Source organism: Bos taurus, chromosome 18 (assembly GCF_002263795.3).
Source record: "Bos taurus isolate L1 Dominette 01449 registration number 42190680 breed Hereford chromosome 18, ARS-UCD2.0, whole genome shotgun sequence".
In the NCBI taxonomy this organism is placed as follows: domain Eukaryota; kingdom Metazoa; phylum Chordata; class Mammalia; order Artiodactyla; family Bovidae; genus Bos; species Bos taurus.
Window position 1 is genome coordinate 61,893,348 of NC_037345.1, and position 12,195 is coordinate 61,905,542.

General features: G+C 64.2%; 3 protein-coding genes across 9 annotated transcripts; all 3 read right to left on the reverse strand.

Annotated features, from left to right (window-relative positions):
* Positions 1-380: 380 nt before the first annotated feature.
* Positions 381-4,122, reverse strand: CCDC106 (coiled-coil domain containing 106). Of its 7 annotated transcripts, none has more exons than XM_059876965.1 (6): positions 4,006-4,122; positions 3,258-3,324; positions 3,035-3,142; positions 2,770-2,946; positions 1,569-1,781; positions 381-1,197 (listed from the first exon to the last, which is right to left on the reverse strand). In XM_059876965.1, the coding sequence occupies exons 2-6, from the start codon at positions 3,277-3,279 to the stop codon at positions 881-883; spliced, it is 837 nt and encodes a 278-aa protein (XP_059732948.1). In that variant the 5' UTR covers positions 3,280-3,324; positions 4,006-4,122; the 3' UTR covers positions 381-880. The 7 variants fall into 7 exon arrangements, with proteins under 7 accessions (XP_059732948.1, XP_059732949.1, XP_059732950.1 ...); XM_059876966.1 differs by lacking the exon at positions 4,006-4,122 and adding an exon at positions 3,897-3,945; NM_001080334.1 differs by lacking the exon at positions 4,006-4,122 and adding an exon at positions 3,901-3,936 and having other exon boundaries at positions 385-1,197.
* Positions 4,123-5,172: 1,050 nt separating this feature from the next.
* Positions 5,173-7,399, reverse strand: ZNF581 (zinc finger protein 581). Its single transcript, XM_024979361.2, has 2 exons — positions 7,150-7,399; positions 5,173-6,567 (listed from the first exon to the last, which is right to left on the reverse strand). Exon 2 carries the CDS (start codon positions 6,546-6,548, stop codon positions 5,952-5,954), a length of 597 nt encoding a protein of 198 aa, XP_024835129.1. The 5' UTR covers positions 6,549-6,567; positions 7,150-7,399; the 3' UTR covers positions 5,173-5,951.
* Positions 7,400-7,451: 52 nt separating this feature from the next.
* On the reverse strand, positions 7,452-9,649 carry ZNF580 (zinc finger protein 580). The gene is made up of 2 exons (NM_001435353.1): positions 9,496-9,649; positions 7,452-8,165 (listed from the first exon to the last, which is right to left on the reverse strand). The coding sequence occupies exon 2, from the start codon at positions 8,151-8,153 to the stop codon at positions 7,635-7,637; it is 519 nt and encodes a 172-aa protein (NP_001422282.1). The 5' UTR covers positions 8,154-8,165; positions 9,496-9,649; the 3' UTR covers positions 7,452-7,634.
* Positions 9,650-12,195: the final 2,546 nt, after the last annotated feature.

A 12,195-nucleotide genomic window follows, 5' to 3' on the forward strand; every position in this document is an offset into this window, starting at 1 on the left:
CGCAGCGGACACTTCCGGGAGATGGATAATCTCGCGATACCACCTCCTAACGGAGTCGTCAGCTCGGAGGTTTCCGGCTGCCCGGGCCGGCCACCTCCGTTGGAGGTCATGGAGTCCCTCCTCCTGCCGCCGCGCCTCTGGTCCCAGTATCCCAGCGGGTAGTGCTCACGCACTTTCCCTGGAGTGCTGCCCCGCCCCCGAGTTCCCCAGGGCACAGCTGCCTCCCCTCCCACCCCTGCCTTTGCGGGGGGCTAATTACATCCTGTCTCGCCCAGTTCCCCGGCTCCCGCCTGACGGTCCGCGCTCCGAATCCTCCAGAGCCCCCGTCACCGTCTCCGCGGCAACGGCCACCCCCTGCCCAGGAAAAGGCCGGGGCCTAGTTTATTCCAAATTTTATCATCTTTTTAATTTAAATTATCTTAATAGCTCTGTCTCACGTGGACTCGGGCGGTCTCGGAAGGCGGGTGGGAAGCTCGCTGCGGGGCTGGGGTGCGGACGGGGTATGTACAGTGGCCTCGCCCCGCAGGGTCCCGCAGCTTCCCAGGAGGGAGGGCCCAGCGAGGGCAGGATGGTGCCGCTCAGATGCGGGGGTGCCAGTGGTCAGGGAAGACAGAACCGGGCCCTGGATGGTGGTTCTCTTGGAAGCGGGACTAGGCGAGGACCGCCCCCAACCCAGGGAAGGCGGAGGGCAGGGTGGACTCTAGGGCTGTGAGAGGCCCAGGGGACAGACCTATATACAGGGGGCCTGGGGAGGGGGTGGCGGTCCGAGCGGAAACGAGCCGCCCTCGTGGGGGCCCACCGCCCGTGCACACGCGGGCCCCGAGCGCCGGGCGAGGGAAGCAGGAGCTGGAGGGCGGGCGCCAGGCTAGGTGGGGTGGGATCACCGCTTGAAGCGGTACGTGATGGGAAGCAGCAGCTTGCTCTTCTTGAGGGCCTGCACCTTCTTGAGGGTCTCCTCGTCCAGGGCCAGGAAGCAGCGGCGCGAGTACTCGAGCAGGCGCTCCTTGGAGGGGTCGAACTCGCCCACCTCGGCCAGCTTCTCCGGGGCCACGATGAGCAGCTCCGCGATGGGCGTGGTCAGCGCCACCGTGTTGCGGTCCACTCGGTGGTGCTCGAAGGCCCGAGACATGCTCTTCAACTTCTGGAAGGTGCCCAGGATCTTCTTGTAGCGGCAGAGGACCCCATCTGCGTCCTTCACTGCAAGCCGAGGGCAGGGGAGAGAGTTGGGGGTACAGAGACGGGGCGGGGGGAGTGGGAGGCAGAAAGGGGAAGCAGGAAGCCCAGGAGGCTAGCTGTGAGTTACAGAAGATGGGAGAAGGGGAGACAAGCAGGCCCGGGGAGGGCTCGAGTGCGGGGAAGGGCTGCGTTCCTCCCAGTCCTCCTGGGCTACTGCCGCCTCCCCTGGAGCCTGAGGCTCAGGAGGGTGGGCCGTAACTCCAGGACTATAAACCAGGACCACCCACGGAGGCCCAGTCAGTCAACCAGGTCTGATCTGGTCTGTTTGCCGATGGAGGGGCGGGGAGAGGGAAGCTCACACAGACCCCCAGCCCCTCGCGTCCCCCACTCACCCCGCTGCCTCTCCCGGGCCTTGGGCTTCCCGAAGCGCCGCCGGCCTGGGCCTCCTTTCTGCTTCTGCCTCTTCCTCTCCACGGTGCTGCCTTCTTCAGATGCTCCGCTGAGGGAGGAGGCAGCTGACTCGGGGTCTGAGGCCTCGCCCCCGGTCCCCCCTCGGCCGTCCCCCTCGGCCCGCCGAGGCCCGGGCTTCCCCCGGCAGTGGTCGTCTGGAGAGAGGCGGGAAGACACGCACACGCATGAACTGCGGGAAGAGGACAGCGAGGGGCGGGTGGCAGGTCACAGAGTCCCCAGGAAAGGGGGTCTCCCAGGAGGAAGTGCAGCACAGACGCCCAGCTGAACACAGTACACTAGGCCGGGATTTGGGGGTCCTGGGTGGGGCGTGGCCTGAGGATGCTCAGACTTGGTGCAAGAGGTCTGGGGGAGGGGCCCAGTGGACCAGGCCAGTACCACGGGGACCTCAGGAGAGAGTGATTTTGTGGGGTTCTCACAGTGGAGGAGTTTTCTGGGGACCCAGTGAGGCCTCCAGAAGAGTGGAGGCAGGCAAGGCCTCGCTGAGGCTGTGGGGTTCATACCCCAAAAGAAATAGTGTCTGGGTCTAGTTACCTGGGAAGGGCATGCCCCCGCCCTTACCCAGACCAGGAAGCTGCCCAGGTTCTGATGCAGGCCCTCCCTCTTGACAGCGGGTTCGGAGCCCGGTGCTGGTCTTCCCACGAAGAAAGTCCAGGGGCCCCTGCCCCTGACCATCCTGTGTGGGTTTCCCCAGCATCCGGGACGGATGGTGGTAGGCCCCAGCAACCCAGGCTAGAGGTGGCGCCAGAGCACAGGGGTCCCCAATGAGGTAGGTGTTGAGAAAAACCGTAGGGCCCTCGCCCTAACTCTCAGATGACTTCCCAGAGAGGGAAGCTTTCGAGGGAGCCAGCCAGGGGTTGACCACCAGTGAGGGAGAGGAGAGACTGGATCCTCCAGGCCACTGCTAAAGATGCAGGGCAGGAAAGCCCCCTTGGGGAGGGGTCGGGGCAGTGCTCAGGACCCAGACAAGCAGGCCATAGTCCCGCCCATCAGCAGAAGAATTCAAGCAGGAAGGAGGCTGGGCTTGGAGCCCACGGAGAGCCACCAAAGGAGTGTGAATGCAAGAGCACGGTGTCCCTGAGAAGGGTGGAGCTGGGCCCCCTGGGGAGGGGGGGACACCCTCACCTGCGTCCAGGCGGGCAGAGGAAATGAACTTGTCCAGCTGGCACCGCAGGAAGTCCCGCTCCTCCTCCAGGTCCTCAATGCGCTTCTGCAGCCAGGAGTTCCTCTCCAGGGCCAGGTGCAGCTGGGCCCGGACGCCGTTCATCAGGGCCGCTGTAGGGGAGGCAGCCTCCGACGGCTCTAGGGGCGGTCGGCCCTGGTCACACCCCAGGACTCAGTGACCCTGGCTGAACCCCCTCGGGACTCAGTCCCCCTCCAGTCCACTCACCCTCGAAGTTCCCCCTAGAGGGGCTCAGGCTGTAAAAGATCTGCGGGTCCAGGTGGGGCGTCTCATCGAAGGGGATGGAAATCTCCAAGGCCTCGCTGTCCTTCTTCACTGGAGAAGAGAGCCTAAGCTCACCCAAGGGAGGTCCTGGGGCCTCGGACCAGACCCCAGCCAGGGAGGAAAGGGCAGGGACCGGGGTGGGTGGAGCAGGGCCCGGGTTCCTCACCTGGCCTCCTCCGGCTGTTCATGGTGCGGCCTTCAGCAGACCCCGGCAGCTGAGCGCCTCAGGGCCACTGGACAAAAAGGGCAGCCACAGATGGAGGAACACAGACGGGCTTCTGGGGGGCATTCCGGGGGACCTGGGGCTCTCGACGTGGGGAGGGCTGTTTGAAGGCCGGGACTCGTGGGTCTGACGGAGGCGGGCAGACTGAGGACACCTGGGGTTACAAACTCCCAGGCTCTAGGGAGTGGGGAGCTGGAGGAAGGAGGACCCGTGGGGTCGACGGAGCAGGGTTCTCCTGGTCGAAGTAGGCCAACAGGGTCTCGACACAGGTCACTGGCCTAGGAGAGTGCCCCAACTTCCAGGCGCTGGGTGGAGACCCCAACCACGGGCGGGCCTCCCCGCCCACGGGTAACCCCCCAGGCTCGTGCGGGCGAGCACCGGCCTGTCGCCCGCGGGGGGCTGGGCGCGCGCGACGCGGGAGAAGATCACGCGTGGGGATGCGCCGCCCCCGCCCTTTGTCCCGCGGGCGGGAGGACGGGCGGCGGCGAGTGGTCCCCGCGGGGAATAAGCCTGGCCGCAGGTGCGGACGCGGCCACCACCCCCCAGTGCCCGGGGCCGGGCTGTCCGGGGCCCCCCGCTCACCCACCCGCGCGCGGAATCCGGCCCGGGGACCGACGGCGGCGGCGCCCATGCCCGGCGCCGGGGAGCGTCTGCAAAGTGTGACAGGGAGCGAAAGGAAGCGACCACCCACCCGCGGGCGGGGCGGAGGCGGCGGTGAGTCTCGGAGACGGGCGACGAAGAGGGCCGGCAGCCGGGGCCTCCCGGTGCGCAGGTGGCCTGCCTCCTCTCGGAGTCCCGGGTCCCCGTTAAGCCGGCCGTTTGCGGCGGAGACTCGGGCCGCACTTGCGCGATGGCCCCTTGCAGGACTCCCCCCCGCCCTCGGCGAAGCCTGGTCAGGGAACGTCACGAAATTCCTAATTCCTGGAGAGCTGGCGGCTCCCGGGGTCACCCGAATGGGTGAGGAGGCGCCGGGTCGGATTTGGGAGAGGCAGGGAGACGTAGGGAACAGCCGGGAAGGTTGAGGATCCCCTTAAGAGAGATGCTGAGAACTGGCCGGAGTGGACCCCCGCGACCCGTTCCTGTATCTCCCCTGGGCTGAGCACGCAGGACCCCAGGCTTCCCGGGGCCCTTAGAGTAGTGAGTTACCCCTCCCCGAAAATAAAGGCCTAAAAACCAGTCCCTGCCCACGTGTTATTAAGAGCTGGCTTTGCAACTTTCGGGACCTAGATCCCAGTCCTGGCCTCTCCTTCGCAGCCTCGGTTTTCTCACCTGTAAAGTGGGGCGATTATAATCCCTTTTAGGTCTGTTGTGGGGATAAAATGATACGACGCTCAGCCCAGCGCCTGGCCGGGGCCAGAACTCAAGCTCGGGACCCTATGAATGTTATCTGGAGTCAGATTATGGGATGCTCCCTCTCTAAGGAGTAGAGACAACTGGTTTTCTCCTCCACCCAACAAGAGGTCGGAAGAGATGAGGCCCCGCACAGTGCCTGACACAACTCCGACACGCAAAGAAAACTCGGTGAGAGGACAGGTGTTTATTCGGCTTCTGCCCCAGCGCCACCTGCCTCTCCTCCCTCTCTCCGGTAGCTTCCGTGCTCCAGAATTCCTACCGGCCCTTAAGAGAGCAGTGCTTTTTAACCCTACATTTGGAGAGTCGAACCGTCTTGGCCACACGCCCCTCGCCCCTCACTTCACTACCGGTGTCAAAACGTGCAGGGGGAGGCACCTGCCCTAGTTCGGTGTCTTTCAAACTACATATTCATGCGCAGAAAATTTAATATGGTAGAATGAAATTTGTAACAGCAGATATGAAATAGATGGAAAAAAAATATGAGAGGCCTGCACGCAGAAGTAACTATTGTTAAACCTTTGTTTTGCATGTATTTTGTGTACCTGTATACCGGGTTGCCGTATAAAATGTGTTTCTTACAATGGGTCGTGGTTTTTAGAAAGATTAAAAACACTCTGCCTCAATGACACAGGTGGTCAGGAGCCAAGCTCGGATGAGCCCCATCACAGGCCAACCTTCCCGTTCCCCAGCCAGGTGGGCCAGGCACTTGCAAAGTCTCCCTGCCAGGCAGTGGGCAGAGATAGTCTCCCAGAACCGACCTCGGGTGCTGAAAGTGGACCACGTGTTTACTGAGTGAGTGTCCAGTTTCCACCTCTGGCTGGGGAGTGGGAGGCAAGTCTGGGGCCCTTTCCCCCAGCATTGCACGTTGTGGAGGAAGGGGGGCGGGTCTCAGGAAGACAGTGCAGATTCCTGATGGCCCCCAGGCACAGTTTTCAGGCCCGAGATCGGTAACACATGGCACTCTTGGGCCCCATCGGGCCCAGACTAACCCGGCCCAACCCCGGCAGTCAGGGATCAGTCGTGGAATCGCTGGTGTCTCTGAGGTTAGAGGGTTCCATTCAGGAAACGTCGGGTGTTGCTCTCATCCTATCTCCCAAACACCCGGAGATGACTGCAGGACTTCTCCTTAAGGCCGGGATCAGCCTCCCCGCAGCTGTGGGTCTGTTTGTGTCCAAGGCCCCCTGGTGCTCGCCGGCTGTCTGAGGACAACAGGTGTCCATGTGCACCGCCCCCCCCCCCCCGCCCCGAGAATCCCGCGGTACCTGGGGGGGCCCGCAGCCTGGCTCAGGGGTGCTTCCACCGCGTGTGCTTCTGCAGGGTGTTCTGCTCCATGAACCGGCGCGGGCAGTGCGGGCACTGGTAAGGGCGCTCCCCGGAGTGGACCCGGCTGTGCTGGGCCAACTCGCCCGCCTCTCGGAAGCGGCGAGGGCAGAGCGGGCAGCCGTGGGGCCGCCCGCCGCCTGCCCGGTGAATGGAGTGGTGGCGCGCCAGATGGCTGGCCCGCTTGAATGCCTTCCCGCAGGTGTCGCACTCGAAGGGCTTCACCTCCGAGTGGGTGATGCTGTGTCGCTGCAGGTAGGACATGTACTCGAAGACCCGGGAGCACACGGGGCAGCTGTAGCATTTTTTCTGGGCCGACGCCCCATCGGGCCCGGACTCCCTCTGCGACTCCTCGTCCACCAGCACGGTGTACGGGACGCCCTGGGTGTCTATGAGCAGGTAGTGGTTGGGCCTGGAAGAAGAGGGCGAGGTCTGGGGACATCCTGTGGAGCAGGAAGGTCCGGGCTCTGGGGACCCGCCTGTCCGAGGGGGAGGGGCCTGCATGGCCTCAGCGGAGGGAAACGCCGGGGGCCGGGGGCCGGGGGCCGGCAGCACCAGCATCCGGAGGGGTGGCTGAGGCCTGGGGGGTGGGAGACAGGACGAGGAGGTCACGCGGAGGCGGGAAGCTCGGCCCCACGAGCTTCGTCCTTCCCGCTCTGCGTGCCCTGCTCCGGACCGCTCTGCAGCGCTACCCTGACTTCGTGACCCTCTGAGGTTCCCAGGCGCCCCCTCCTCAAGACACCTCTCCGTTCCTTCCCACCGCCGACCGCAGGCGCGGGATGTCTTTGTAGCTGTCTGCCCCCTGTGTGCCCTCCCTCAGCTCACAAGTCGCCCGGAGGCCCCACCCATCAGGCCTCCAGGCCGCTGACCCGGCCGTGGGGGTCAGTGCCCGCTCCGGGCGCCCCCTCGGCCTGTGCCCGAGCCCTCTCGGGTGGGCGGCCGCGTCGCGAGCCCTGTGTCCTCCCCCGCCCCGGGGCCCCTGTGCGTTCCGTCCGGGGCACGCCCACCCGCCCCTACACCCGGCAGCCTGCCCGCGCTCCGCAGGCCTCCGCCCCGGCCTCTCCGCGAGCCCCGCCCCGCCCCGCGCTCGGGGGCCCGCGCGCCCGGCCCCGCCCCGCCCCACGGCCCGTTTCAGCTCCCGCCCGCCTCCCGGCCCCCGTACCCGGTGCAGCAGCTTCTCGGGTCCGGGTGGATCCTGACCGGCTCCGGGCTCCCCGCGTGGGTGCAGACGGCGGCAGGCCGGAGCGCTCGGGGCGTCCCCCGGGAGCTGGCGGCGCCTAGGAGGGGCGGAGAGGACCGGGGGACGGAGGAGAGGGTCCAGGGCAAAGCGGTGGGGGCGGGGCGCCCGGGCAACCAGGAAACGGCTCCGGCCGGAAACGCGCGCCGGGACGGTGGTTCCCACGTGCTCACGGTCTGGCTTCACCACCCGCGCCCGCCCCAGCGCCGCAAATAAGAGCCCTGAAGCGAAGTGCGGAATGTTTATTAAGAGAGGGTGAGGGTGGCGGGTGCGAGGGGAGACGCAGGAGCGAACCAAGCTGCAGACGCAGCCTTTCGTCAACCCTCCCGCGCAGACAGCAGGTGTTCACCACGCGGGAGCGGCACCTGGGGCGCCAGGCGCGGGGAGGGGAGCCAGGGCCGCCCGCCGGCTCAGTGCAGCCGCACGTGCTGCGCCAGCTCCGCGGCGTCCTGGAAGCGGCGCGGGCAGAGCGGGCAGGCGTGCGGCGGCCCGGCACGGGCGCGGTGCGTGGCGCGGTGCCTCGACAGGTGGCTGGAGCGCTTGAAGGCCTTGCCGCAGGCGCCGCACGTGAAGGGCTTGAGGTCCGAGTGCGACACACGGTGGCTCTGCAGCCGCAGGGGGCTGGCGAAGACGCGGGCGCACTCGGGGCAGCTGTAGCCCTTGCGCGGCCCGGGCTCTCCAGGCGGCGCCTCGCGCGGGGTTGGGCCGCGCGGCTCCTCTTCCAGCGGCGCCGTGTACGTGTAGGGGACCCCGTTGGCGTCGATAAGCAGGTGGCGGCCCAGCCGCGGGGGCCGGGGCCCCGCCGCCGAGGACGCAGTGGAGGCAGGGCCCTCCGCCGGGGGGAAAGGGGGCGCCTTGGGGGGCGGCGGGTCCATGGCCTCGGGAGAGGAGGCCCGAGGGTGGGGGGGCCGCGGCGGCAACAGCAGCATCCGGAGCGGCAGCTGGGAGCGGCGGAGGGGAGACAGGTCAACAGAGCCGCTGCCCGGGGACAGTGTCCCCGCCGTCTCAGCGCTCGCGGCCCTCTGTCCCACTGACCTCCTCCCTGACGGGAAAGGGGGCTGCCTCCAGGCCGAGTCGCTCGGCCGCACCAGGCAGCCTCGACGGCTTCTCCGGCTAAGCTCAGCAGCTCAGAGACCCCACCTGCCTTTCCTCGCGAGTCCTCCTCTCCTCCCCCAGGGGACCCGAGGGCATCACCCGGCCTCTTCCCTCCTCCTCCTCCTCCTCGCCTTCCTCCTGCTTCCCGCCTCCCTCACTCCTCGACAGCCAATCAAATCCCAAGCCTATTTTGTCCTTTACATCTTCATGGCTTCTTCCGAGGCTCGCCAGGAGTCTTGCCTCCAGAATTTGTCTAACGTGTCGCTTCCTCGGCCACAACTTAGGATGCATCCTCTCCCCACCCCTCACCCCACCCCGAGGACCACCGCAGAGGCCTCTCTTTGGCCTCCAGACCTCCTAGACCTCCATGCCCACTAGTTCCCTGGAAGGCCTCCCAAACCTGGATACGTCTATGGCTGCTCTTAATTTCCTCCCAAGGTACGTCCCCAGAGTCCCACTAATCCAGTTCCCACTTTTCCACCCGGAGCTCCTCTAAGTTGTTCCTCCACTTGGCACCTTAAGGATTCAACATACTCCTCCATCACCTAGGGGCTTCCCTGATGGCTCAGACGGTAAAGAATCCGCCTGCAACGTGGGGGACCTGGTTTCGATCCCTGGGGTGGGAAGATCCCCTGGAGGAGGGATCGGCTACCCACTCCAGTATTCTGGCCTGGAGGATCCTATGGACAGCGGACCCTGGCAGGCTACAGTCCCTGGGGTCGCACAGAGTCGGAGACGACTCAGCGACTTTCACTCCATCATCTAACCTCCGAATTTCAGGTACGCATCGCTAGGACACCTCAACTGCCAGCCTTCTGTGCAGGCGTCGCCTTGTGAACTTTCACACCTGCTACATCCCCACCTCCCCCGTTCCCGGGGGTCCTTCTCTGGCCCGACCCCTACCCATAGGCCGTGACATCGTTCCGACCCTCTCCATAGCTGTCGGAGCCCCCCTCCCAAGCACCTCCCTTTCGCGGGATGCAGCACGTTTACTTCCCCATCCCTCCCCGCGCTGTGCCCGGCTCAGCGCCGCCACCCCGCCGCCCCGCTCAGCTTCCCGCGCTCCCCCAGGACCCGCGCTGCCCCTGCCGCTCCGTCCCCGCCGTGGTCGGCCCCACCCCCATCCCGGTCACGGCCGGCCCGGCGCGGCTCCTCCCTCCATCCCGACCCCTGTACCCGGTGCAGCGGCCTCTCGGGTCCGGAGCAGCGGGCCGAGGTCCCGTGCGGCCCGGGCTTCCCCTCGCGAGGGCCGGCGGCGGCGGGGCCGAAGCTTCGGGGAGCTCCGGGCCGGCGGCGCCGGGAACGCAGGCGCGGGGGGCGCGGGGGCGCGAGGGGCGGCGGCGTCCCTGGGAAACGGCGCCGGCCGGAAGCGCGCGCTGCAGCGAAGGTTCCGCCGCTCTTGAGCTTCTGGGGGTCGGGAGCGGGGAGGGGGGCCAGAGCGCGGGAACCGCAGCAACCGCCCGCGCCGGGAGCTGCTCGGGGCCTGGAACCAAGGTCGGAGGGTAAACGAAGGTGGGCGGGGCTGCGTCTGCCCGAAGTCCCGCCGGAGCGGGGTCGCCCAGGCCGTCCCCTCGCCCCGGCCATCCCGCCTGCGTCCGGTGCCCGGCGAGGCCGAGGGCGGGAGGACCGACATTTCTGCCCGCGGGGCTGATGCAGGTCCCAGGTCCAGAGGCCAGCCTGGGCGCCAACGTGTCCCCGCCGGGATCCTCCCGCCCACAAAGTGAGGAAACCGAGGCTCAGAGAAGCCCAAAGCCTGCCAGATGGGCAGATGGGGAGGGGTGGGCTTGTTATATCGGGGGAGCCGAGGACCAGAGCCCCCAGATGCGGAGGGGTGGGCTTCTCATTGGGTGGGTTGGGGCGGGGGACGGGGGGGGGTCCAAAGGACCAGAGTCCCGAGATGGGGAGATGGGGGGGGCGCTTCTCATGGGGGGATGGGGAAGGGGACAGAGGACCGGAGAGAACCAGAGTCCTCAGGTGGGGAGATTAGGATTGGAAGGGGGGGGTGCCGATGACCAGAGGGTGGCAGGGCATCCAGGCCGGCCCGGGACCTAGAGCGGGGGTCGGCTCCGGGCAGCCAGGTGGCCGCAGCGCTGCAAGGCGGGTGCAGGCGGAGCACGCGAGGAGTTGGAACCCGGAGAGCAGCGCTGGGAGCCGCGCGCAAGGCCCCACTCCGCGCGCCCGAAGCTCGTCCTCCGGTTGCGCGATGATCCGGGAGCGAACGCCACGCGCCGCCGGCACCAGAGCTGCGTGGGGCCAGCGTGGTAGCTGGGGGCACAGAGCGGAGAGAACCGGCACTAAGCTCGCGCCCCGACCAAGGACCCAGCTTGGGCCAGAGCTCCCTCTGAGAGAACTGCCAACAAGAACTTTCTGCAGTGATGGAAAAAATCCTCTGACCTGCTCTTTGTGCAGGGGAACTGCCGCATATCTGAAAGGTGGCTCGTGGTTGAGGACCTGACTTTAAAACGTTTCTTTCTCTTTTTTAAATAAATAGGTGGCTAGTGGCTACCCACCTTGAGGTACAGCTCCTTAACCACACTCAGCCAGTTGCAAACTGGAGACCCGCGGGCCACAGAGGGTTCAGTTATATTTGGCTTGGATCGCAAATATGTTTTACTGGGCAATAATCTAAATGCCTACCGACCTGGGGAGTTCCTCTTTCAGTATCCTATCATTTTGCCTTTTCATTCTGTTCATGGGGTTCTCAAGGCAAGAATACTGAAGTGGTTTGCCATTCCCTTTTGAAAGGGATGGGAATACCATACCACCTGACCTGCCTTTTGAGAAACCTATATGCAGGTCAGGAAGCAACAGTTAGAACTGGACATGGAACAACAGACTGGTTCCAAATAGGAAAAGGAGTACGTCAAGGCTGTATATTGTCACCCTGCTTATTTAACTTCTATGCAGAGTACATCATGAGAAACGCTGGGCTGGAAGCAGCACAAGCTGGAATCAAGATTGCCGGGAGAAATATCAATAACCTCAGATATGCAGATAACACCACCCTTATGGCAGAAAGTGAAGAGGAACTAAAAAGCCTCTTGATGAAAGAGTGAAAAAGTTGGCTTAAAGCTTAACATTTAGAAAACTAAGATCATGGGATCTAGCCCCATCACTTCATGGGAAATAGATGGGGAAACAGAAACAGTGTCAGACTTTATTTTGGGGGGCTCCAAAATCACTGCAGATGGTGCTGCAGCCATGAAATTAAAAGACGCTTACTCCTTGGAAGGAAAGTTATGACCAACCTAGATAGCATATTCAAAAGCAGAGACATTACTTTGCCAACAAAGGTCCATCTAGTCAAGGCTATGGTTTTTCCAGTAGTCATGTATGGATGTGAGAGTTGGACTGTGAAGAAAGCTGAGCACCAAAGAATTGATGCTTTTGAACTGTGGTGTTGGAGAAGACTCTTTGAGAGTCCCTTGGACTGAAAGGAGATCCAACCAGTCCATTCTGAAGGAGATCAGCCCTGGGTGTTCTTTGGAAGGAATGATGCTAAAGCTGAAGCTCCAGTACTTTGGCCACCTCATGCGAAGAGTTGACTCCTTGGAAAAGACTCTGATGCTGGGAGGGATTGGGGGCAGGAGGAGAAGGGGAGGACAGAGGATGAGATGGCTGGATGGCATCACCGACTCGATGGACGTGAGTTTGAGTGAACTCTGGGAGTTGGTGATGGACAGGGAAGCCTTGCATGCTGCAATTCATGGGGTTGCAAAGAGACAGACACGACTGAGTGACTGAACTGAACTGAATCTAAATGCCAGAAAATGCACACATAAATCCCCAGAAATAGAAAAAAGTCTCTAGGTGGGGCAACAGTAAGCTGGAACTGATGAAACATTCTTCAGAAAACCTTCAAGAAACCTGCAAGTG